The 24,116-nt window shown below is 44.4% G+C and overlaps 1 protein-coding gene across 5 annotated transcripts in view; it reads right to left on the bottom strand.

Annotated features, from left to right (window-relative positions):
- Positions 1 to 24,116, bottom strand: part of bsnb (bassoon (presynaptic cytomatrix protein) b) — a 69,003-nt gene that overhangs the window by 40,622 nt on the left and 4,265 nt on the right. For all 5 annotated transcript variants that reach the window (XM_030374720.1, XM_030374721.1, XM_030374719.1 and 2 more), the window contains exons 2-3: positions 18,502 to 18,889; positions 3,206 to 4,093 (exon numbers count right to left, since the gene is read on the bottom strand). In XM_030374720.1, coding sequence (XP_030230580.1) covers positions 3,206 to 4,093; positions 18,502 to 18,889 — 1,276 coding nt within the window. The remainder of the gene's footprint in view (positions 1 to 3,205; positions 4,094 to 18,501; positions 18,890 to 24,116) is intronic.

The raw sequence follows: 24,116 nt of genomic DNA, 5'->3' as shown, positions 1-24,116 counted from the left end.
CTGATGGCAAATTGTCTATTCCATTTGGTTTTGTGAGGGATATCTCAATAGCTGCATGTAGATACTGTCAAAGCTTAATAAACAGACATTTGCCATCGTTAAATTGATATTCAACTGCAACAAAGACTGTCCAAAACACAAATGGAATGTTGTTTTGGTTGGATTAGTTAGTTGTCAGGTGGAAGACGAGGTACATGTCAAGCGGTCAGATGTGTGGGGTAGAGAAAATTCATCAGTCTGCATATAAACTCATCCGTTATGTATCTCAAACCATCAGCTAATATTCACACAACAGGCTTGACAGTTAACAAATCTACTCCAGGGTTTTACAACACACTGAATGTTCAGTCTCTGAGGAGGATGACAAATGTTCCCCCTGAAGGCGTAACCTGACAGGCATCGCCATCAATGTGCCCACACTAAACCACAGAGCGAGGGCAGCAAGCCTGCTGCTGTAACAGGACTTCATGGAGACCATAATGGAAAAAGAGCATTTGGAATCTTTTGGTTGAAGAGATTAGAAGAGGGTGAGTGGGAGGACTGGTAAACTGAGTGGGTATCAAGCTGAGGCACATCGATAAATATGGAACAACACACACGCCCCTGCATGGATATGTGCACATGACTACACAAACACACACACGCATATAATATCTCAATGATTCCCTTCCCACTCTATTACAACTCACCTGCTTGCTCTCGTGAACTGAACATGTAATTCTCACGTGTATATGGAAAGACCTGGCCGTGAATCCGGTTCAAACCAAGTGGGGTTGATTCGTGATTGACAAAGGGTGTGCCTTAAAAGACGAGAAAAATGTCTGAAAATCTTGGTTTACCCTTAGAAGCTTGATCAAAGAAACTTGCCTCTGTTTTCCTAGCAACAATAAAGCCTATCCCTAAACCATGGAAAGTCAGTCTTCACAGCCGTCATTATTCGGCCGTACTCGCGTGCGTAATCACTGTGATTGCATTGAGTGTTGAGAACACAACAAGCCCCCCCTGCCGACCAGCTGTACCCCAATTAGGACAGGAGGGTAGGGAGGGCAGGGGCCCGAGGGAGGGGGGATGACTAAGATGTGTTCCGCTGAGCTGTGGATGACACAAGACGATCACAGCATCACCCATTAATTACAAAGACCATCCGTTACATCACAATTTGGTAAGATCCCCTAATCTTCTCCTTCCAGCCACTAGAGGGGCTGCTGGGAACACAACTAAGGATGTTGCTGCGTTATTTTGCTTCTTCTGTATAGAACGTAAAATCCCACAATGGGGGGGCATTGTTGTTCCTCCTCCAAGCGGCTGAGGTACTAACAGATCTGATGTCATTGTTGAAAGGTCTTGCCTGTGTGATGTTTTGTTATATGTGCGACCAGCAACCGGGGGATTTGAATATCTCTGAGGTAGAACTAGAAAAGTCTACGGTGTCTAAGGTCTGCAAACCTTTCTGCCTCAATTTTTCCGCCAACGTATTTCTGATCACACAAACACATTGCTCGCACGAATCCATCATTGTAGTGTGACGCATCAACTTCTTGTTTATGATGCACAGCAACTTTGAGTTAATTAATTAGCGGTATAATTGTGGACCGCTAGCAAAAGCACCTCTGTATACATTATTGTTTGGAGAGCATTGTTGCTGCTCAATGCGTATGTTATACGCCACAATATAATTGGATTAGATGTCACGCATCCGATTCGTGAGCGCTGGCATGCTATCTAAAAGTGCACAGGGAATAACGCTGGCTTTGTTTGGTTCTTTGTCAATAAGCGAAGCCAGCAGAATGACGGCTCTACTCTCTGGCGAAAATTGTAGGATCTCTGTGTAAAAGGGGCTATAGAGTGCACACCACCTCATGACCAACTCAAGTGAAACACCTAAACCATGGATACTGAATATGTTGTATGGCAGTCAACAAAGCAACATTTAAAAGGGTAAATTTACACCTGATTACATCTAATTAAAATATAATTTTTGATGTCAAGAAATATATAATTTCCTGAAAAAAAAAAACTGCAGTCAAGTTTGGCTTAGAGAACGGGGAAAAAGAAGCAGACTATGTAACTTTGATGACAGTGAGCGAGCCTCTGAGAGTCCAGGCCTTCCATTATCACTTTCAGTCTCTTTATCTTTCTGTACATAGTTGTACCCATTGCATTAAACAAACATCGAGATTCAGAATGAAATCAAAATGTTTCAAATTCAGTTCCGTTGTCTCCATACAACTTTTTCAGTTTCTACGGTCAAGGTGTGACGCATAAAGTGGACTAGTACTCAAAATGAGCAGCCTGCAGAGCCCTGCAACCAAAGAGCCATGCAGAGACTCCACAAGGAGCACCAGGAGAGCCAGGAAACACGTATTACACATACAGGCTTTCATGTAAATACAGTGAACATGTCAAGTCAAGCTAGCAAGATCAGGGCCTGTATTTACTAAAGGTAACCACAAAAGCTAAAGCAATGCCAAGCTCACACCACATGATTTTTACATCTAAACAAAGTCCTACTTTAAAGAGTCTTTAAAGAATTGCTGGATGTTGCAAGACACACTAGCCAAGTGAGGTGAGTTACAGAATTTCCGATCTCTGATATCCAGAAGTCACACATTGCAAGATTTCTACAGAACGAAAATATCAATATCGAGTTTAAATCATCATGTACAGTTGCCAAGGCTGAGGGATTGTTATGGCATGAGTCAGTCAACCAAATACCACTATAATAGTCTACATGCATCTTGTCCGTCTTCATTTTTTCATATGCTATATAAATGGAGTCACTTTACTCTCGAAAAGTGAATAATTATATATATATCTTATATCTATCAAAAGTAAAGCAACTGACATAATAACAAACTTTAATCTCAACAACGAACATAGCCATTCATAAATGACTGAATGGCACTGCTGTCCATGGTGCTGAAATACAGCTGCACTCTGCTCTACTACTGTTCAAATCAAATCAGACACAACCAAACTCCTTTGAACACATCTATTCACCATTAAGGTTCCCCAGCACACAGATGGCCCTCAGTCACAGGATTTCAGCAACAAATCTAATCAAACTCACTCAACAAGCACTGGTGCAGAGCTCTGATCTGAGAGCCCTGCATAGAATGGAGACCATCAGGATGTCACCTCCCTGGGTGGGTGTGTGACATGTCCCCGTGGAAATAGATGTGACACATTGCAGACGTGATCTTACCTCGACAAGGTGTGGGGTGGGGTTGAATCCACACTTGTTGCACACCTGGGAATGGCACTGGGTGCAATCGTTGTAATTGGGCGGTTGTGCGGTGTTGCCAACGTTGAGGCTGGTCTTACAGAGAGGGCAACATGCTTTGGGTTTAGAGGGAGGGTCCTGGTGCGGCTGTTGCGGTGGTTGCCGCTGCTGCTGCTGTGGTTGTTGTTGTTGTTGTTGTTGTTGTTGTTGTTGTTGTTGTGGTTGCGGGGGAGCATGGGGCCCCTGCTGAGCGTGTGGGGGCCCCGGGGGTTTGCCAGCTTCAGGAGCCGGGCCTTGGGGTCCGACGGGTTTGGGAGCTGTTTTTGGCGGTGGTGGCGGAGGCTGGGTGGTCTCTGTGATGAGCGTGCTGGCCTGGTTGAGCAGGGAGGCGCCGAAGCCAAACAGCTTGCCAAAAGTCTGCTCCGGAGGCGGGGGCTGTCGGGACGGGGAGCTCCCAGCACTGCGGGTCTGGTCCTGCCGAGGGTTGTGGCCCAGGTGTGCTGGGGGCTGACGGGCCAGGTCCGGCTGGGACGGGGCCTTGGCCATGCCGGGGAGAGGGACTGCCCCTGGGGGCAGTTTCACCCTCGTGTGCTGCTGTTGGCCGGGCGCAGCCGGACCTGGCTGTCTGTTGGGGCCCGCGGCCTGAGGGGCTTGGGGGGAGGGTGGTGGCTGAGCAGGAGTAGGGGTGGGAGGTTGGGTCGGGGCCTGTGCAGGCTGGGCCGCAGGCTGAGGAGGGGCGTCCGAGGTCAGCTGGGGTTTGGCCGGCTGGGAAGGAGAAGGGATCTGCTGCTGACTCTTGGATCGAGGTGTGGTCATGTCCATCCCCAATGCTCTCTGCATCTGACAGTTGAGACACAGCCACTCCTGGACCTGCAGGTGACAGACGTAAACACAAAGATTACCAGGAGCGCCCGTACCGACTATAACCTTTAACAAACTAGTTTCATCAAACAATTAAGATGTTATTAGGAAGAAACATAACTATATAGTATGAAACATCAAAATATAGAAACATACTAGATACAGCAAGATGATATTTATTTGTGTGGAGAAACAATGTTCAACATGTACATTAGGCCTGCATTCTTCATGCAGTGGTCACTGCTCTGTCCTGCCACGCCCCCTTCGCTCCCACACTCTCCTCCTAATAAACACGTTTCACTCTCTCTGCGGTTCGCCGTCCCCTGGCTCTCCCTCCCTCCCTCCCTCCCTCCCTCCCTCCCTCCCTGCCTCCCTCCCTCCCTCCCTGCCTCCCTCCCGCCCTCCCTCCCTGCCCCTCTCCTCTCCCTCCCTCCCTCCCCCTCTCCTCCACCTCCCTTCCTCCCTCCCTAATTTCCCTAGTCCCTTGTCGTTGGCTGTGTCTCTCCTTTGCGAACACATAAGAAGGTGGGAAGGAGATGAAGGCCCAGTGGTGGTCCTCGGCCATATGTAGTAATTGGACTCCCAGTGCGGTGACAGCTGCCACATTGCCAAGGCTGCCTGAGTCTATAGGCCATTAGATAAGACTATAAATAGCTGCTGTTGTAGATTGCATGTGGGGGGTTTCTCGGGGATTGAGGATCATAGATGCAAGGCAAATACGGATTGGAGATTGCAGAAGCCCCTTTCTTTCCCGTGGCCTTCTTACGGCTGCGTGGTTGAGAGCTGAGGAGGATTCATTAACATACAGGATGGAATGCATCATGTGGCCTGATGCTAAACGCCTGGTATCGGGCCGAGATAACAGCTGATTGATTCAAGGGGGGGCTGAATCTGCGTTATGCCTTTCATTTGAGTTGGGCTGCGACCCAGTGGCGATCTTAAATTGAAACAAAAGCATGCTGTCAAGCCAGCGTTGAGTAAGTCATGCACTAACTAACCCAGAGGGCAAGAGGTTGGTGAGATGGAGACAGGCTTATGTCCCTCCTATTTGCATATACAGCGAGTGCATTTGATTGACGAATAAATTGTCTTGTTTGCAATGTTGTATAACGTTAGACAATTATGCAATTTATTCACACACACACAATTCACACATACTAGGTATCTGCATATGTCTGATTAGTCTAACCTACATATACTTGGCGATGGAAGTAAACCAGAGTACCCAGAGGAATCACACGTGAAATGCTCCACACAGCCAGTGTTTGCTTAAAAACACAAGCACACACGCACACACACACACACACACACACAGACACACACATGCACACACACACACACACACACACACACACACACACACACACACACACACACACACACACACACACACACACACACACACACACACACACACACACACACACACACACACACACACATTATACAGCTCTGATCTTTGAGATCAGTCAATGCGTCAGTGATTCTGTGAGATTCTGTCATGTTCTCGTCAGACTGGCAGTCAGTCAGTAGGCACTCAGATGTCTCTCAGCCGGCCAGTGATCAGCAGGGACCAGGCTTCGGCCTGCGTTGTCCATCAAGGGAGCATGGAGGCTGACAGGGGGACCTTCATATCACACATCACCTCCTATCTCCATGGGCTGTTGTCTCCATTAGACTTTGCAGGCTGTATCACTTCTCCCTCATCTGTTGCTGGGATCAGAGACTGTAAAATGTTGCATAAAAGATAGTGTAGGATGCTAGGGATCAGAGCCTTTGGGATGTAAGGGATCATAGACTTTGGGATGCTAATGATCAGCACTGTAGGATGCTAGTGGTCAGACAGTAGGATGATAGTGATCAGATTTTGTTTTAATTTGGAATACAGACAACTCCAAGGGAAAGAAAAAAACATGACAAAGTGAAAGCACTTATTTGCATCATGGTCCCTGATGGTGAGAGACGGGACATACATCCACATAAATATCGAGTATCACGAGTATCACTACTAGTGATATCACTATTGGGCGTGTCCACCTTGTGCTGGATAGATCAGTCCACCAGCCTACCCAGTGGATTGTGGAAAATGTTGCTCATCTTTCCATCACACATCTAGGTGTTCACGCCCACTGCTGATGTCACTAGTGCACAGGGAAAGGCATATTTTCAAACAGCTTGTAATGGCGAATCACACTCACACCTGGTGGCATGATATCACCCCTTTAGGTAAAAAATGCTGGATATGTAAAAGCATAAATATCTTTTTACAGAATAAATGTGGTATTAGTTCATGTTGAGTATTTTCTTTAGGTCTGTAAGCCATTGGTCATCTGACAGCCAAAATAGCAGCTGGTCGGCAGAAGTTGCTTACATAGCCATCTCCACTGTTTTCGCTGTACTCCTGTCTCTCTTCATCTAATCGCTCTGGGCCCTGCCCTTGTTATGAGACAATCATGTGGCCTATGAAATCTGATCTGCACTCCCATCTCTACCACCCCCCCCCCCCGCTTCCCCTCCCTCTCCCTCTCTCTGTTTCTCTCTCTCCCTCTCTGTTTCTGAGGCATCCTACTCAATGGCTGTGCTCCCTTAGGAGTCTGTACTTGGTCAAGGAAGTTGGGTCACATTGGTCAGGTAGTAGGAGCATGCCAATTTGCTTGGATTTTTGGTTGAGTTGTTCATATTTTTGCCACATACAGGCCCGCTGCTCCCTATACGCACAGTACGCAGAGTGCGTAGGGCACCGATTACCTGGGGGGGGCACCAAAAATTAAGGTTTGTAAAAACAAATAATACATATATACTATTACATTATTGAATTACAAAAATATATAAATTAGTTATGAAGAGGCCCACCGTTGTTTTTTGTTCATTGTATAACCTATCACTCAATTTTAGCAAATTAGATGTTTTTATCTAATATAAAAAGACGCTCTGCCCCCCCCCCCTCTCTCGTGCTCTCGCTTTCTCCCTCTCTCTCACACCCACCATTTTAGTTTATTTTCTGTCTTTATTTCCCCCTTTTCAGCCTTCCTCCTCTTCCTCAACAAGATATATTGATATATCACGCCTTATCTGTTGATGTTTAGGGTTGTCATCAAAAGTCATCTGGAGATGTATTGATGACATCTATAGATGTGCTTCTTTCCTTTTTAGCCTCCTCAACCATGCTCTCCTCTCTCCACTCGACTGCAGATTGAATTCCATTCTGAGCGGACCCACAGCATAAACAACATGATATTGTGAGTATGTGTGTGTATGTGTCTGCTTGTTTTTGTGCATATGTAAGCTTTGTGCGTGTGTGTGTGTGTGTGTGTGTGTTTTTTTTTGTGTGCGTGTGTGTGTGTGTGTGTGTGTGTATGTGTGTGTGTGTGTGTGTGTGTGTGTGTGTGTGTGTGTGTGTGTGTGTGTGTGTGTGTGTGTGTGTGTGTGTGTGTGTGTGTGTGTGTGTGTGTGTGTGTGTGTGTGTGTGCGTGCGTGTTTGTTTGTTTGTCAAACAGCTTGACATATATAGTCTATATTGTTCCATTTATGCTTAAATAGGTCATCTGCCTTTATGGGTGAGAGAAAATATGCGAGAAATATAACAAGAAAGGTGAAAACGGTCCCAGGCCTCCCAGACACAAGCAAATCACACTGCTGGGGCAATTGAGGGCCAAAAAGCAGACTGGTGAGAAAACACAGGCTGAGAGCCCTAAATATAATCTTTAGAGAAAACACAATCACACATTTATTCAAACACACAGAAACACATACACACATACACAAACACACACGCACACACACAAGAACACACACATGCAATGCATCACAGGCCATATCCAAATTGTACACATACAAACAAATTGTACATGAATTTATCGTACGTTTTTTTTGCAAGCGAACAGCCTTTGGATTTACCAAAGGCCTCCTCCCTTCGCCAGGATGTCAACAAAGGGAACGCCACCGTGGCTTCCAAGGCCTCACCTGATGCCACGCCTGCGGCAATGCCTGAGGCCACGCCCAGGAAAACGTGATCACGCTGCTGCTCATCGCTAAAAGTCCCCCTCTGGCCCACTCCCACTCCCTTTCCCTGGGTCGATGAGCTCCACGCCTCATAGTATGGACGCTCATCTATACGAGCCTCATCTGAGAACTCCAAGATCCGTTATGTAATCGCTATAAATAACCCCCTGCCTCGCACCAGTTGCTGATTCTTCTTACTACAAACGGACGTGCTACTGCTCTGCTTCCCAACTCCGTGATCATTTCTCAATGGAGGATGTTTGTCCGTTCGACTTTGACTCATTGTATTCATGAGATCCTGAGTTATGTTTCACTTTAAGTTAGGTTATGAACCTTGAAGCTTTGGGTGTTTATTACTTTGGCCTGTTGCCGATTGGTAATAAAATACTTTCTCTCTATGTGTGGGTCCTGGCACATCAACAATTCCAAACGTAACAGGAGAATCTGCCAGAATACCCAGCAGAGAAAGAACAGTTCCTTTCTGCATTCGAAGAATGATAGCATAGCCTTCTTGGTGGGATCCCAAAAAAACTCTCCCAGCATAAGAATGGCTGCATTAAGTCCAGCTACCCAAGAACAGGTAGCTGATCATCCGGCCTCCCAGAGATTTGAGCAACAAGTCACTGCCTTATCCAGCTCCATCCAGCAGTTACAAACGGGGCAGCAACGGCCCGCTTGCCTCGACGGCTCATCAGCGGGGGATCAGGTAGCAGCATTTACCTCAACGGTTCAGCAACTCCCGCCGGGAGCCTTTTCACCTGCCGGTCCGAGCCCATCTCCTCCATCCCCAGTAAGAGAAGGGCCATCACTCTGCCACCCCAGGGCCCATACCATTAACCTCCTACCCAGTCCCCGTCCTCCCCGGGGTCGTCTCTACTACCTGTCCCTTCCTGAAACTGCAGACATGGAGAAATGAACGAGGCTTCAGTGAGGAGCTTCATCCACCCTTCTACTTCTCCTGCCGGAGCGCCGTTCTTCTTTGATGGGAACGTGCATGGGACCCTCCGGCCTTGTAAAGACTATTCCTCTCTGAATGACATCACTTTTAAGAATCAATATCCACTTGGCTTCACTGAGATAGATCTCAGAAACGCCAATAGCCTGGTTCGTATCCATGAGGATGATGAGGGTAAAACAGCCTTTAACAGCCCTAAAGGCGGCTGGGAATATCTGGTAATGAGCTTTTGCTTTGCAAATGCTCCAGTAATTTTCCAAGCTCTGGTCAAAGACATGCTTTGTGAGAAGCTAAATTGATTTGTGTTTTGTTTTTTTTGTGATTTGTGTATCTTGACGATATTTTGATCATCTCCCACACTAGGGAGGAACTATTCAACATATGAGCCAGGTCCTTAAACAGCTCCTAAAACACCAGTGGCCAACAACCTGGTCAGCCCCCGATCCAGATGGACACAACGCGCTAGAGGAATGGCCGCATGGGTTGGAGGGGGCCAAACATCCATTTGTGGTCTGGACAGACCGGAAGAACAAACTACATTCAGAGCATAAAGTGGCTTACCTCACGACAAGCTAGGTGGGGTCATATTCCTCAGGAGGCGGTTCTGGCAGCCGGTCTTGTGGACACTCATGATTTTGTTGCTGCTTGCCTGACTTGTGCCCAGAATAAGGACCCCAGGCAACAGCCCTCGGGTCTTCTGAGTCCCCGCCTGTAACGCTATGCCCTTAGTCCCATCTCTCCATTGACTCTGAGTCTTTTTGAGCTGCCTCGGCAAATCCATCATTCATTCAAGCTAAGTATACCGTCCTCAATGTGTATTCATCCAGTGGGGCATGCACCTCAGCTGAGACCTGTATCTACCAGCCCGCTGTCTTCCACCGTCCAGGTTCCATCGCCACCACAACTGCTGGATGGCAACCGATCTACACAGTCCACCGGATCCTCACCTCCGAAAGGGTTATGGCCCAGAGAAGAGCTCCCAGGTACCAGTCAGGGAGATCCTGGATCCAGGGGGACTTAAAGCGTCTCCGTCCAGACCGGGTTCCAGGAGCGACAGGACCCCCTCGTAGACGAGGGGCTGGGGGGGTGGGGGGGGCTCAATGTCGGCCACCCACTGTTCCCTTGGCCTTTCCCAGTGCCAGGAAGCATGATGACACTGCCGGGGCTCAAAGAGACCTTCTCTGTTTGTCCCCTCCGTCAATCAGCACATTACCACGCCCTGATCATGTGAGAACTCTAAGATTAATTATTAAATCGCTGTTAGCACTTCCGTGCCATCTAAATAACACCTCTGCTTCTTACCAGTTGCTGATTCTTCTTACTACAAATGGACCAGCTACTGCCGTGCTTCAGAACTGATAGTTTCGCAAATAGAGAAGGTTTTCGGTTAGGCTTTTGTCTTTTTGTATTTATGATATCATTAGTTATCATTTTTTTATATGTTGGGTTATGAACCTTGAAGCTTCTAGTGCTTATTACTTTGGCATGTTGCCAGTTTGGTAATAAAGACCCTTAAAATACTTTCACCTGTCTCTCTCTACGCCTTTGCATTAGCATATTAACCATTTCAAATGTTACAGGGAGTGTTTCTGTCAGCCTCCTCAATTAAATAAACATACAGCTGAGAAAAAACACAGAGACACAGAACCACCGAGTGAATGAATAAAAAACACCACAGCAGACTGCTAAACACCATGCAGTCTATAAGGGTGCTGACTACCGCAGTTTGTCAATGAGGAGGCTTAGAAAGCACAGTTCATCCAGTTTTCCCATACTACTCTCACTATGTCCTTCTTTCCCTCTTCTCTCTCTATTTCTCGACATTACTGCTCTTGCACTATCTCAATTGAGACGGACAGTCAAAGAAGCCCAGACATCCACATTCTCAGTGCGTCCCCGCTGAAGAACCCTGTACATTTAGACAGGCTGCTGGGATAGATTCAGTTTGGTAAACATGGAGGAGAACGAGGGACTCAGTTCTAACACCGATCAACGATTGAAGGTGATCAGGCCATAGCTCTCATTCCTGGGGGCTGTGACAAAGAATGGAAAATAAGCCAGTGCTTGTTCATAAGCATCCTGTGAGAAGAGGAATCTTTCAAATTTCAATCGAACCCGAGTAATATGATGTATGACATAAAATGATACTTTTATACTATGTTATATGATCGATGATATGATATTATATGGACCTAATAAAATATAATCATTAGGGTAAGTATTTAAAGAAATACTTAGACCACATTAATGAATTCATGCAAAACATCATCTCTGATTGTTTGCTTATTATATTATTTTGTAAATGATCATTCATTTCATTTTTGTAACTTTTCAATTCAATAAAAAAAAAATTATAACAGGAATTATTTTCCCCTCAGTGCATATGAATCATACTAACAGGGAGGGCAAACTTCTCATCAGAGCCTCCTTGATGCAGTGTGAAAAATAATGCTTATCCCATATTAACAGGGTTTCTGGGATTTTCACATGTTCTGGCAGGTGACCCAGCCACATGCCACCTCGGTGACTGTCACACCCCTCGTATGCGGCTTTATTGGGCTCCTCCGACTGCAAGACACAGGAAGATTATTTATTATTTAACAAATACTGAAAAAATAACTGCTTTGTTATACCTAGTGTGCCTGCTGTTCGCATATGAGGAGTTTATTTCATGGTATTGTAACAAACTGCTTTAGATTACAGCCTTTATACCCTTTAACTACCCTGTAACTATCCTGTAACTACCCTGTAACTACCTTGTTACTACCCTGTTACTACCCTGTTACTACCCTGTTATTACCCTGTAACTACCCTGTTACTACCCTGTAACTACCCTGTAACTACCCTGTTACTACCCTGTTAATAACCTGTAACTACCCTGTAACTACCCTGTTACTACCCTGTTACTACCCTGTTACTACCCTGTTAGTACCCTGTAACTATCCTGTTACTACCCTGTTATTACCCTGTAACTACCCTGTTACTACCCTGTAACTACCCTGTAACTACCCTGTTACTACCCTGTTAGTAACCTGTTACTACCCTGTTAGTAACCTGTAACTACCCTGTAACTACCCTGTTACTACCCTGTTACTACCCTGTTACTACCCTGTAACTACCCTGTTACTACCCTGTTAGTACCCTGTTACTACCCTGTTAATACCCTGTTACTACCCTGTTACTACCCTGTAACTACCCTGTAACTACCCTGTTACTACCCTGTTAGTACCCTGTTACTACCCTGTTACTACCCTGTTAGTACCCTGTAATTATCCTGTAACTACCCTGTTACTACCATGTTACTACCCTGTTACTACCTTGTTAGTACCCTGTTATTACCCTGTTACTACCCTGTTAGTACCCTGTTAGTACCCTGTAACTATCCTGTAACTACCTTGTTACTACCCTGTTACTACCCTGTTACTACCCTGTTACTACCCTGTTACTACCCTGTTAGTACCCTGTAACTATCCTGTAACTACCCTGTTACTACCCTGTTACTACCTTGTTAGTACCCTGTTACTACCCTGTTATTACCCTGTTAGTACCCTGTTAGTACCCTGTAACTATCCTGTAACTACCATGTTACTACCCTGTAACTAATGTAACAAGGGGGGAACTACCACTGCAAATATATCTAACTGACTCTGTTACTACAGAGAATGATATGAGAACAGTTTGTTCCAATGCCTCAATACATGAACAAACTAACTAAATGTACCGCACAGTGTGCTGCCAGAGGAATACAGTAACCGTGAATGTGGGTTGAATAATACATTTTATCCTGCTATATTTGTATTAATTTCCTGGGAGTTGGTTGAGGCTGGAAAGCATCTCAAGGTGCTGCATGCTGGTCGAACACAATGGCCAGGGTTAGGGAGAATACTTTGAACATTTAAACAACTTAGAAATGATCAACATGTGGTCACACTGAAGTTAGGGTGTGTGACTGATATCTATGGTGTGTGGATTCTTTCCACCAAAGGGGTGCGGAGCCATGTGGTACAGACGAGCACGACAGCTGAGACAGTTTTCAGTTGCCGACGGTATCCATGACGATACACTGACCCCTGACCTATAAGGCCTGGATGTAGCACATGCCTATTTTAAGAACCGCACAATGATAAAGGAACAATTAAGTTTGCCAGTTTTTTGGTAGCACTGTCACTTTTATAAAAATCTTTCCTGATTTGTGCTCAGTTTTATGATCATATTTGAGTCTATCATGTCATAGAAATGTACATACATATCATGTACTCATAAAATAGGTGCCGAGTCGGTAAAACATATTTACAGTTATATATATATATATATGTATATTTATAAATTATATATATGTTATTTGTAATATCAAGAATTGTGACCAGGTTGATCCATATCTTCCAATCTTTTCCCCCAGTGCATTCAACTGAGCATTGGGAGATACTGTACTGGTACATTATTACAAAGGATTACACCGTAACTCCGGAGTAATTACGCTGTCCGTTGTGAGCTGTATGCAAATTTAATTATGTATCGCTTACAATGAGCGCCTGAATGTGTATTAGAGCAGCTTAGGTTATCATCAGTATAATGATGCTATTCTAGACTGATGAGGACATTTCAGTCTGAGTGAATTGTCTCCCTCTTCATTCAGCCCCACTGTCATTTAAATGTTCGACGTCTGACTCTCCCACTCTTTTTTTTTCAACTTTGACTTCCAACTGTGAACTAGGCAATTATTACCGAGAGAGAAGAGATCAATTATTAAAGAGAGAGAACAGAGAAACTCATAAATATATCGACAAATAAAGCAGACACTGCGTTGGAGGGAGACAATTCTCGCCTTGCCAATTTATATATATATCTTTATTTCTCGGCCTCACTTTATATCCAAACGATGATATAACAGGGAAAACTCTCACTAGTCTTCAGTGTCCTTGAACGTAATACTGACGCTTAAATGTAGGTTAAAAAGCACCTCAAAGGGGACTAGTCCCTAACCTTTTTCAATTAATGTTTATCTGAAGGGCATGCCAGCTAAAGTCGAAAAATAATATGATTACTATGATGTAATTAAGAAAAATATATAAAATCATGATTCGTATTCTAAACTGCTGCTCTAATGTAAGTATGCTGTCAGGGATAAGGAGTGATGTGTACCAGCTTCACATTTTAAGATGGAGGTAAGTGTCATCATTATTGGTTGTCTACTGTAGTTAAAGTAAAGAACAACAAGGGTAGCATTCGCAGCGGGTGTGGCAGCAGGGCTATCCCCCCCTCCAAATGTCAACAGGATCCAACAACAAGACGTGCTACTCTCTGTTTGCATGGCTTAAACAGATTACAACCTGGACGCTTGTTTGTGGGATCAGTGAACGGGGTGTTATGAGCACCGATAATGTGTGGATCTTTTACAGACTGATTACTTGACTTGAGCTATTGAGCAGCAGGAACGAGTGAACCAATGCTGTGGACAATGAGGTGAGGGGAACTACACCAGGCTCAAAGAGCAGAAGCCCTGTTCCATGTTTTGGATTTCCATGTCAAATACAGTGAGTCCCTTCTACTCTCTGAAGTTTAACTTCTGCTTCAATGAACACTGTCAGAATCTATATGTGATTGCCTGCTCACAAGGGGATTACATAATGTTTAAACTGGGATAAAGTTAACAAAAGCCATCTTCCCTTGGCTCAAAATGCATTACCACTTGAACAGAGAAAAAATCTGGGCTTGGAATTTATCAATATGTTTTATTATTAACGGCATATGGACAATTGCCAATGAGGTCCACAAAAGTGGTAGCCTCCCTCCGCACCAAAAGCACTCGCTCACAAGCTACCGCAGGTCGTTTCCCAACCAGAATAACCTACTTCAACTATATCCTCCGTGGCTGTTTCCTCTTTACTGCACCCATCTTCATTATGTCCATCAGCTTCTGACGGCCGGAGGAGAACGGAGGGCGTGAGCAGAGTCCATACCAGGTCTGGGTGGGTGGTCTCTGGGGACCGTCTACTGTCTATGTCTCTCTTACTCTCTGACGCTCGCTCTCTTCCTGCCAGTATGTGACAAGCTCAAGGCTCAGACGTTAAATACCCATAACATCCACTTCCACTGTTGTCACTCACAGGCACACACAAACACACACACACACAGACAGATGCACACACACACACACACACACACACACACACACACACACACACACACACACACACACACACACACACACACACACACCCACACACACACACACACACATACACACATACACACACACACACACACACACACACACACACACACACACACACACACACACACACACACACACACATGAACATATTGAAGGCCAAAAGGGTCACAGCCACGCCTCACTGTAGACATGTCTCGATCGATGTCTACAATGTGATGTTTAAGCTTTCATAACAGTGCATAAAATGCACCCATTTTAGTGGTTAAAAAACATCTTGACCTCCATTTTTCCTCAACTATAAACTGGCATAAAAGGCTGAGTTCTGAACCATAGTACAATGCTTTTTATGCTTCAGCGTTTTCTTATGGGGCATGTACATCGCGACAGCACATCTCAGAGACTAATGCCATGTTGGAAGCATAGGAACAATGGAATGCTACTTATTATGCTCGTCATTGTTAGGTAATTAAAAGACTTCCATATTTTAGGTTACGGTATATTTAATGCTTCAATATGTAACAAAGTAATCGCTTCAGCTCAACGCAAACAGGTAAGGCAACGTTTGAAACGTTTGGCTCCATAGGGTTAGGGTTAGGGTAAGGGTCACCCCTTACCCTAACCTTAACCCCTCGAGACTCCAGAGGGTTAGTGTTAGGGTTAGTGTACCCTGTGTGTGAACCCTCAGACCGTTCGTTTGGATGCCTGAGAATCATATTGAGTTGATAACCCAAATGCATTATGGGCCGCCTCCCCAGACATTTGTTGATTTCAAAGAGGTTGATACAGAAGTGACAGCAGAAATCCAATATAGAATATATCTATATCTATACACTATAATCTATATATAAACGGTATATATATATTTAGCTATACATTATAGATATATAAATACACAGCATAGTATGTTTTCTCTATAATGTATGCCCTATACATAACATTTATACTGTAAGCCTACTATGACAGTGCTACGTCGTTTTGTTAATATCACGAGTAAGAAGTAATAAGATTCAGAATCGATGGGCGAGTCCAGCGACAAAATGTGTGGTAGAAAGCATTCTTGCCTAGGCATACTCTTTAATATTTTTACGACATCGCAAAAAATGGTGAGAGCAATGGTGTCATAATGAAAACAAAGCCTTAATATATCATAAAACTGCAGGCTACTGTTCATTATTGGCTACATATGGCTACAGGTACATGCCGTTACATTAACCATATAGGCTGAATACCTGCGCGTTATCATGAGACCCATATGGAAACCATAGATTTAGACGTCACCGATTGGACAGGTTTATGTTCAGGCAGTCGTATAGTAGTAGACCGAGACCGTATTCATGTGAACAAAGCCTTCTTTAACACTCATTGGTATTGATTTTATGAGGTAAATTAATATTGCCTAAATTAGGTAAATTAATAATGCCTATTGTTAAAGCAGCCACACTGAACTTTAAGAATAATAGAAGTGCAATATTAAATTCACACTGAACTCGACTTCTGAGAACTGACGGGAGAAAAACTATGTGATCTAAGTGAAAATAATGTCTAGCTTACAGTTTATTACTGAATTGAGCATGGATTAAACGGTAGATATAGCCTATAAAGTTTGGTGAAGGAAGGCACCGTGCTGAAGGATGACTGGTGGGTCGGACTTTGGTTACCATCGATTTGGGGAGGAAAGTTGGCAACTACCGACTACTCATTTCCCTGTACGAAAATGCAGAATTGGAGGAGGTTATGTCGGCATCAAATGTGCTGTTTCAGTTGACAAAAACATGCTATTCTACCATCTTTTGACTCAACTCCAACACGGCATTAAATGCGACTTTATGGAAGCCTAAACATCAAATTGAAACTATAAACATCTACAATAAGGCGTTGTTGTTACCCTTTTGGCTTGCCATACATCAGACACTCATGTACACTCACACACAGAACCCCCCCCCCCCCACACACACACACACACAAAGACAGACACGCACCCACCTACACACACAAACACACACAGATGTATACGGTATATTCAGAATCAACTGGCACTTAGTGACTCACGGTTGGTCCCTCCATACATTATTTAGTCTATGGTGGCACTCATTGCCTATAAATAGAGGCATATCGTAGTTGTGCTGCAAATGGCCTCATGTCTTCTCAGTAGCCCTGGTGGGAGTCTCCTGCGAGCCTTCATCTTCAGGACCATGAAGCATAATGTGATCCAAGCTAGAGGGGATGGGAACAGGCACTCTGTGGTACTTGCTAACAGCAGCAGCTATATGTTCCTATAAATTACATGGACGGACATGAGAGACATATTTATTATCCATTTTCTTTTACTCTTTGCGGCAGATTTACAAGAGACCCCTGACCTATCACCCAATCAGATATTACTGAGTCAGGAGGTCCTTGTTACAACACCACACCCAAAATGTTTACTCACCACCCTTCATATTTCACTATGCATGAATCTTTTATACAATGAAGGCCAATCAGGAGCAGATTTCTCCTTTCATCCCAAAATGTTTGCGTGTAGATGATCATAAAAGGGCCTGGTTCAGTCAAGATGCAGCACGCACACACACACACACACATAAACACACACACACGCACAGCCCTCACCATCCATAGCCCTCATACGGTTTAAAACCCCCTCTTTGACATAATGGAGAGCCAATGGCACAGGACGGTATTCCTGCTACACGCATCACTTGTATCGCATTAACCTGGAGGTCACATTCTCACAGAGAACAGCTGCCTTTCATGAAGTGTCCCCTAGAGTTACAATAAAGATCACAATGTCACACAACAACACGACATCTGACAGAACCAGGCTGGCCCGACCCCAAACCTCCCTTCATCTCCTCCCCTGATGTAGGGCTTGTGCATGGTGAGGCCACATCACAATGACCGCCTCCGCTCAGGAAGGGCTTGAGAACAGGGAGGTTAGAGGTTGGAACAGGCTTTTGGTCGTTGTTAAGTCATTCATAAGGAAATGCTTTGTCATCATCGGGAGACATTGTTGCATATGAAACCGATTTCTCTTTTTTTAAAGGGACATTTTTAATTTTTGAATGAGCCTAGTTTACGGTAGATTTACATTTACTTAGGATTTGACATTATTACAACTGTCATTGCTACAAGGTAGGGGAGGCCTACCTGTGTGAGGTGGGGAGAGAGAGGGGGAGGGGGAGAGGGGGGAGAGGGGAGGAGGTGCTGAGGCCTACCTGTGTGAGGTGAGGTGAGAGAGGGGGGGGGGGGGGGGAGAGGGGGGAGAGGGGAGGAGCTGAGGCCTACCTGTGTGAGGTGGGGGTTGGGGTTGAAGCCACACTGGTTGCACACCATGGAGCGACACTGCGTGCAGGTGTTGTGGTTTGGCTGGCCGTCCGTGGAGCCCATGAGGTCGGCGGTGTTGCAGACGGGACAGAGCTTGCTGCTAGGCATGGGTGCTATCTGAGGCACTGAGTAGGGGGAGGAGGGGGCGCTGCGGTCCGGAGACGCCGACGGGGACCGCCCGCCCCGGCCGCCAGCCTCCACCTGCAGGCTCATCCTGGAGGCGTGGCCTCTGCCCGGCTCCCCTCCCTGGGGGCCGGCGGGCTGGTGGCTCTGCTGGGAGGCCAAGCGGTCCCCCGTCCCGGGGCCACTCTGGACCCCGGCTTTTGGCCCGGGGTCGGCGACGGGGGTTCTGGAGGAAGAGGAGAGAAGGATGAGGCTTGAGACTGAACACAGACCAATGAGTGGTCGGGGAAGTCTCTCCTATTCTGTTGCACTTTTCTCCTAATCCATACAATCAACAGGAAACATGTGGAATGATTATTTTAACATCAACATCTCAGCTGTAACTACCAGCTGAGCTTTTTCATTGATTGTGTCCTACTACTACGTCACTATCACTACTACTACTACACATATAACGTGTCATTCCATCAGAAATATGCAAAACGCCATGAACCATTTTGTTTGACATTTATATAGATAAACACATACATGAATTATTCACTAAACACATTGAGAGTAAAACAAGGAATTGTAAGTTTATCTTACATGAAGTGTCACTTCTTAAGGTGCCAGTGAATTTCGAATTTGTTGCCTCTACTCCCACACTATCACTCTCTCACTCTCTCTCCCACACTATCACTCTCTCACTCTCTCTCACTCTCCCACACTATCACTCTCTCACTCTCTCTCACTCTCCCACTCTCTCTCACTCTCCCACTCTCTCACTCTCCAACATTATCCCTCTCACTCTAGAACACTTTTTTTTTAATACAGTATACACACAGTATATATGCAATCTCTATATTGCATATACAATATACTAACATATACTGTATATGTTACTTGTATTGGGCCCATTGCTCTATGCTCCTGCAGTCTCACTGCCAGAAAGAGATAATAAACACACACATTGCACTATCAAACCCCTTCTACCGGCTGGAGCCGGGTCCTACAACATGCACTGTCTGGAGGCCTTCTTAGTCAGGTCTCCATAATTACTATTGAAGTCGATGTTCTAACATCCCACTACCTGTGTTGGTATAATTTGTCCTCCCGGTTCTTTGTATTTCCTGCAGCAGTGCCCTGCGTGTGGCTTCTCCTCACCTTACAGAACTGTGCCAGACACTAAACGGCATTGTGAACTTCTGGCCAGACGGCATTTGGCATTTAGCGTGGCATTTACATAAAGCAATTTTTGATTCATTCCTCATGACAACAAATGAGATGGCGCCATACTGTGCCCATTGTCCTCAAAGGCAGCCGTAGCAAACCCTTGAAGGAAGAGCCGAGCTGAGAGCACAACTAAATGTGGAGCGCGTTAGCAGCACTGAGTCACTGCTGCTAACGGGTCAGGCTGAATCAGTCTTCTGCTCTCACCAGGAATGGCTCTTCCTTCAGGCCATCAGGGTCACACTCTTCACAAAACCTGAAGGCTGGACGCTACAGTTCCACCAGCAGAATACCATCCATCTAATGGCCATAGAAGAATAGGTCCATGCCATCCAAGAACTAAATTCTAAATGACTAATCCTCATAATACTATGTAGAGCTATATTTAAACATAGCATTATTTAAAGGAATTTTCCTCTCTCAGAATTTTGTTTAAATCTCAACAGTAAATTACACAGTCTGGGATCCAGAAGGTTGTATTAATTCTAGGTCAGGTTTGCTTCTGGCATTCACAGCGAAATACAGGAAAACATCCATTTGAATAAATGCTAATAATCCAGTTTACAACTATTGTTATTATAATAGCATTCCTAACCTAAACTATATCACGAATAATCAGGATAGAATGCTTTCATCCATCCATTACCAATTATTCTTGGGTTAGTATACTCTGTATATAAGTATTATTATGACACTTATATAAGTAGAAGTACAAGTCGAAGTATGAGGATTGTACGATTGTAGTGGAACAGATAATATTTCAAAACCAGACCGACAACCATGGTTTGGTATTTGTACATGAAGTACAGATCGCACTATACTACACTATGCACTGTACTGCGACTTTTTCAAATTCACTGGGAATTTGCGGTCTGTTTTGTGTGCAAAGCAAAGACAATTCCAAGCTTTTACAAGCTGATTTGAGGTTTGATGTACTGTTTACATCCAAAGAAGATTTATAAACACCATAGCCCAGTATAAAGTTACATTTGTATAATAAATGTTCTAATGTCCATTTACTAATACAATTTACTGTTAAGTAATGTAACAGAGGTTTATATGTTGACTAGAGAGCAGATAGGAATTAGGCTTCCAGGACATTGGGGATCAAACCCTCTTCCTTTTGGTTAGGAGATGAACACCCTAAATATACAACCGATCTTCCTGCCTCCGTACCACCCCATGAAGGCTGACCACATACCATTAGTTGAGCTTTGAAAATATCTACTTGCTCAAAACATGGCTTACATAATATTCCCCTGGCATCTTTTGATAAGAAATCATTTCCATTGTTCCTTGTGAACAAAAGATTTGTGTTTTGGGCTTTTTTCACGAAGCAAATATTACTATGCTATTCAGGAAAGGAAAGGACAACATTAAATGAGACATATTATGGTGTTTTCCCAACAAGTAAACAAAGTATATGAGTTCCAGAAAACATGTTTTTGAAGCTGTTTGCTGGAAATAGCTTTTAGGAAAAAAAAATCCCCTCTGTTTCAGTCCCTTCAGAATGTGCTGTTTCTGGTGTCTGTAGCTTTAATGCAAATAAGCTGCTGCCCATTGACCAATGAGCTGTCAGAGTGAAGCACAGCATGGAGGATAAGTGATTGTTGCAGTTTGCTAACTCCTGGAGCTCTATAACTACATAATATTATTTTATATTATAATAATAATGCAATATAAAGGTATCTATATAATATAATATCGAATATCACGGCCAAAAGCTTTGTGCGCCTCGGATGATATTATGAATCATAAAGACTGTGTCTGACGTCTCTTGTACTTCCACAACAAGTAAAGTCTCGTAGTGGGGGTTATCCCGGCCATGGTTGAGAGGAATAAAAGGAACTTTGGCTTTGACTCAAGGGCGTAGATTTGATCTGAGCTTTGGTGGGGACACCCCCCCCCCCACACACACACACACACACACATTAAAATAACGTATGATGCATGCCTGACTTTAACTTTGTTTGATGCATTAACTGCTGATGCATATGCAGTAAACCATTTACTATAGCAACATTTCAATTCTACACATTTGCTTGGGAAGCAAAGACAAAGATTCCATCCACCTATTCAAGTATAAACCAGATCTGTCTCAAAATACGTTTTTACACTGCCAAATATGCGCGCCTTTTTCGCGGCATGGTCTGCGCGTTCACACTGCCAGAGGTAAATTGCCGGCTTGAGCTAGCACCTCAACTTACCCTCCCGGACCCTACACACATTGGCGGTTTCATTTTAATGAAGATGCGATTAGACGCTCCGTGGTGGGGGGTAGGGGGGGGGCTTGGGTAGAGGTGTTGCTGCATTGTCGCCAGAGACAACGCAGCGATATCAACATGAGTAGTTCTAGCTGGGGAAGGGCATGTGTTCATTCTATTGAAGTCTACGCAATACTATTGTATAGCCTACGATTGTTGCTTTGGAAATTTGACCCTTTTTGCAACGCATGAGGCGCTTTTTTGTTTCAACCAGAATATTGGTGGGGACATTTCAGCCGTGACTTGACATTGGTGGAGCTTTGACTCTCTGAAGTCCAGATTGAACCCCCACATGGAGGAGAAAGGGATTGTTCTCCTGGAGCTGAGCTGCCGGACTGCCGCCGAGCTCCCTCCCACGGGAGCTTCGGCGGCAGTCCGGCAGCTCCGCCGGACCCCCTGCCTGTCACATGGCAAACTTACAAATACGACATCTAGTTTTGTATGGAATCTCCCTGCTTCTGAAATGCGTGAACATCTCTGCCCAGTGCTCGTCCACTGGTCACAAAAATCGTATCTATGCTCTGATTGGAGGGGGTAGGGAAGTGGGAGGTAATATTCAAATGTGCCCCCTTCCTACGTAGGAGGGGGCGCCGAAACTGACTCGCTCGTTCGTGTCTGTAGGCGGGGTACTTTCAGAAATGCATATCTCACTCAAAAAATCATGTACAGACTTATTTTAAAGTTTGTATGCGTTTAGGAGCACCAGAGACCCAAAACAACACCCCAAATCCCAGGAAAAGTTTTGATAATATGTCCCCTTTAAAGAATGAATACAAAAATTGAAGTACATTTTTTAAAAGATTACCTAATTTTGGCCTATTGCAAGCTCTCAACACAAGCGGTCTTTGGTGGACGTAACTATCTGTCAAGCAGCACTGGAAACTAGATAGGCAGAATGATCCTTAATGTGATTCACATTATTACAAGGAAACATGAAATGGCTGAAAATAGTTAAGAGTAAAGTTATTCAAATCCTATTGTGGTTAGACAACTTATAATGATTGTGGCCTTAAAAAATACTTAACCCAAAGTGAAAGCTACAGCATTTAATCTTCCCCTTATAAAGTATTGATAGAATATCTGTATGAAATGCATGTGTATGTGCTGTATTGAAGTATTGTGCGTATAGTACAAAGTGGTTATCAACAGTGATACAGCGATAGTGTCTTGGTTGAAGTTAAACAGCAGCATACTACGGGCTTAACAATATGATGTATGATCTATGACGTGAGACTCATTTGAGAGTCTGAATTTCAAAAGTGCCATAACCACTATTGCTGTATGTTTTTATTAGGTTACCCTTTACAATTAGGGTACATTAATGAACCATTAATAAACAATCGGATAACCGTTCTGGGTTATTGTAGAAACATGACAAACTTATGACTTATATGTTTTGTGTCCGGCACTGATGAGGACCTGCTCTGTGTCCGCTCTGTCAACCTGCTCTCTATCCTTGCCTGCGAGTTATTTTATTATCGACAAACTCTGCTATCTAGCTTGCTAACGCTAGCAAAGGAAGGCGGATGTATTTTGCAGGCCCGACCCCGTTGTTTTTGACTGAAATGTTTCAGAGGATAGGCGGATTACAACAATTTGATCGCCACACCACACTTCGACAAGCCTGCTAGGACAAAGGCTTATATCCTCCTTAATCTCGCTGGACCAGAAGCCATTGGATAAGAGTATTCATTTGTATAAGGCAGCTGATGTGCGTGCGCCCGGTGACAACGGAGCAGTGATCGCCCCAGCAGAGTCCACAGAGGACCCGGACTGGAAAGAAGGTTTAGAGATATCTGCAATCCCCAAAAAAACAGAACGATGGAATGACACAAGTTCCATTCAAGAAATCTGAAAATAAGTGTTAAGTCACTCATCAGTGATTTGAGCGTCTAAGCTCAAATGTGAAGATCTGGAGATTTGACTGACAAGCTTATCTGTGACTGGATAGTGTATGGCATCACAAGAGACACTTTGAAA

Source organism: Gadus morhua, chromosome 13 (assembly GCF_902167405.1).
Source record: "Gadus morhua chromosome 13, gadMor3.0, whole genome shotgun sequence".
Lineage (NCBI taxonomy): Eukaryota > Metazoa > Chordata > Actinopteri > Gadiformes > Gadidae > Gadus > Gadus morhua.
The sequence above is the reverse complement of the archived record's forward strand: the minus strand, read 5'-3'. Positions and strand labels throughout refer to the sequence as shown.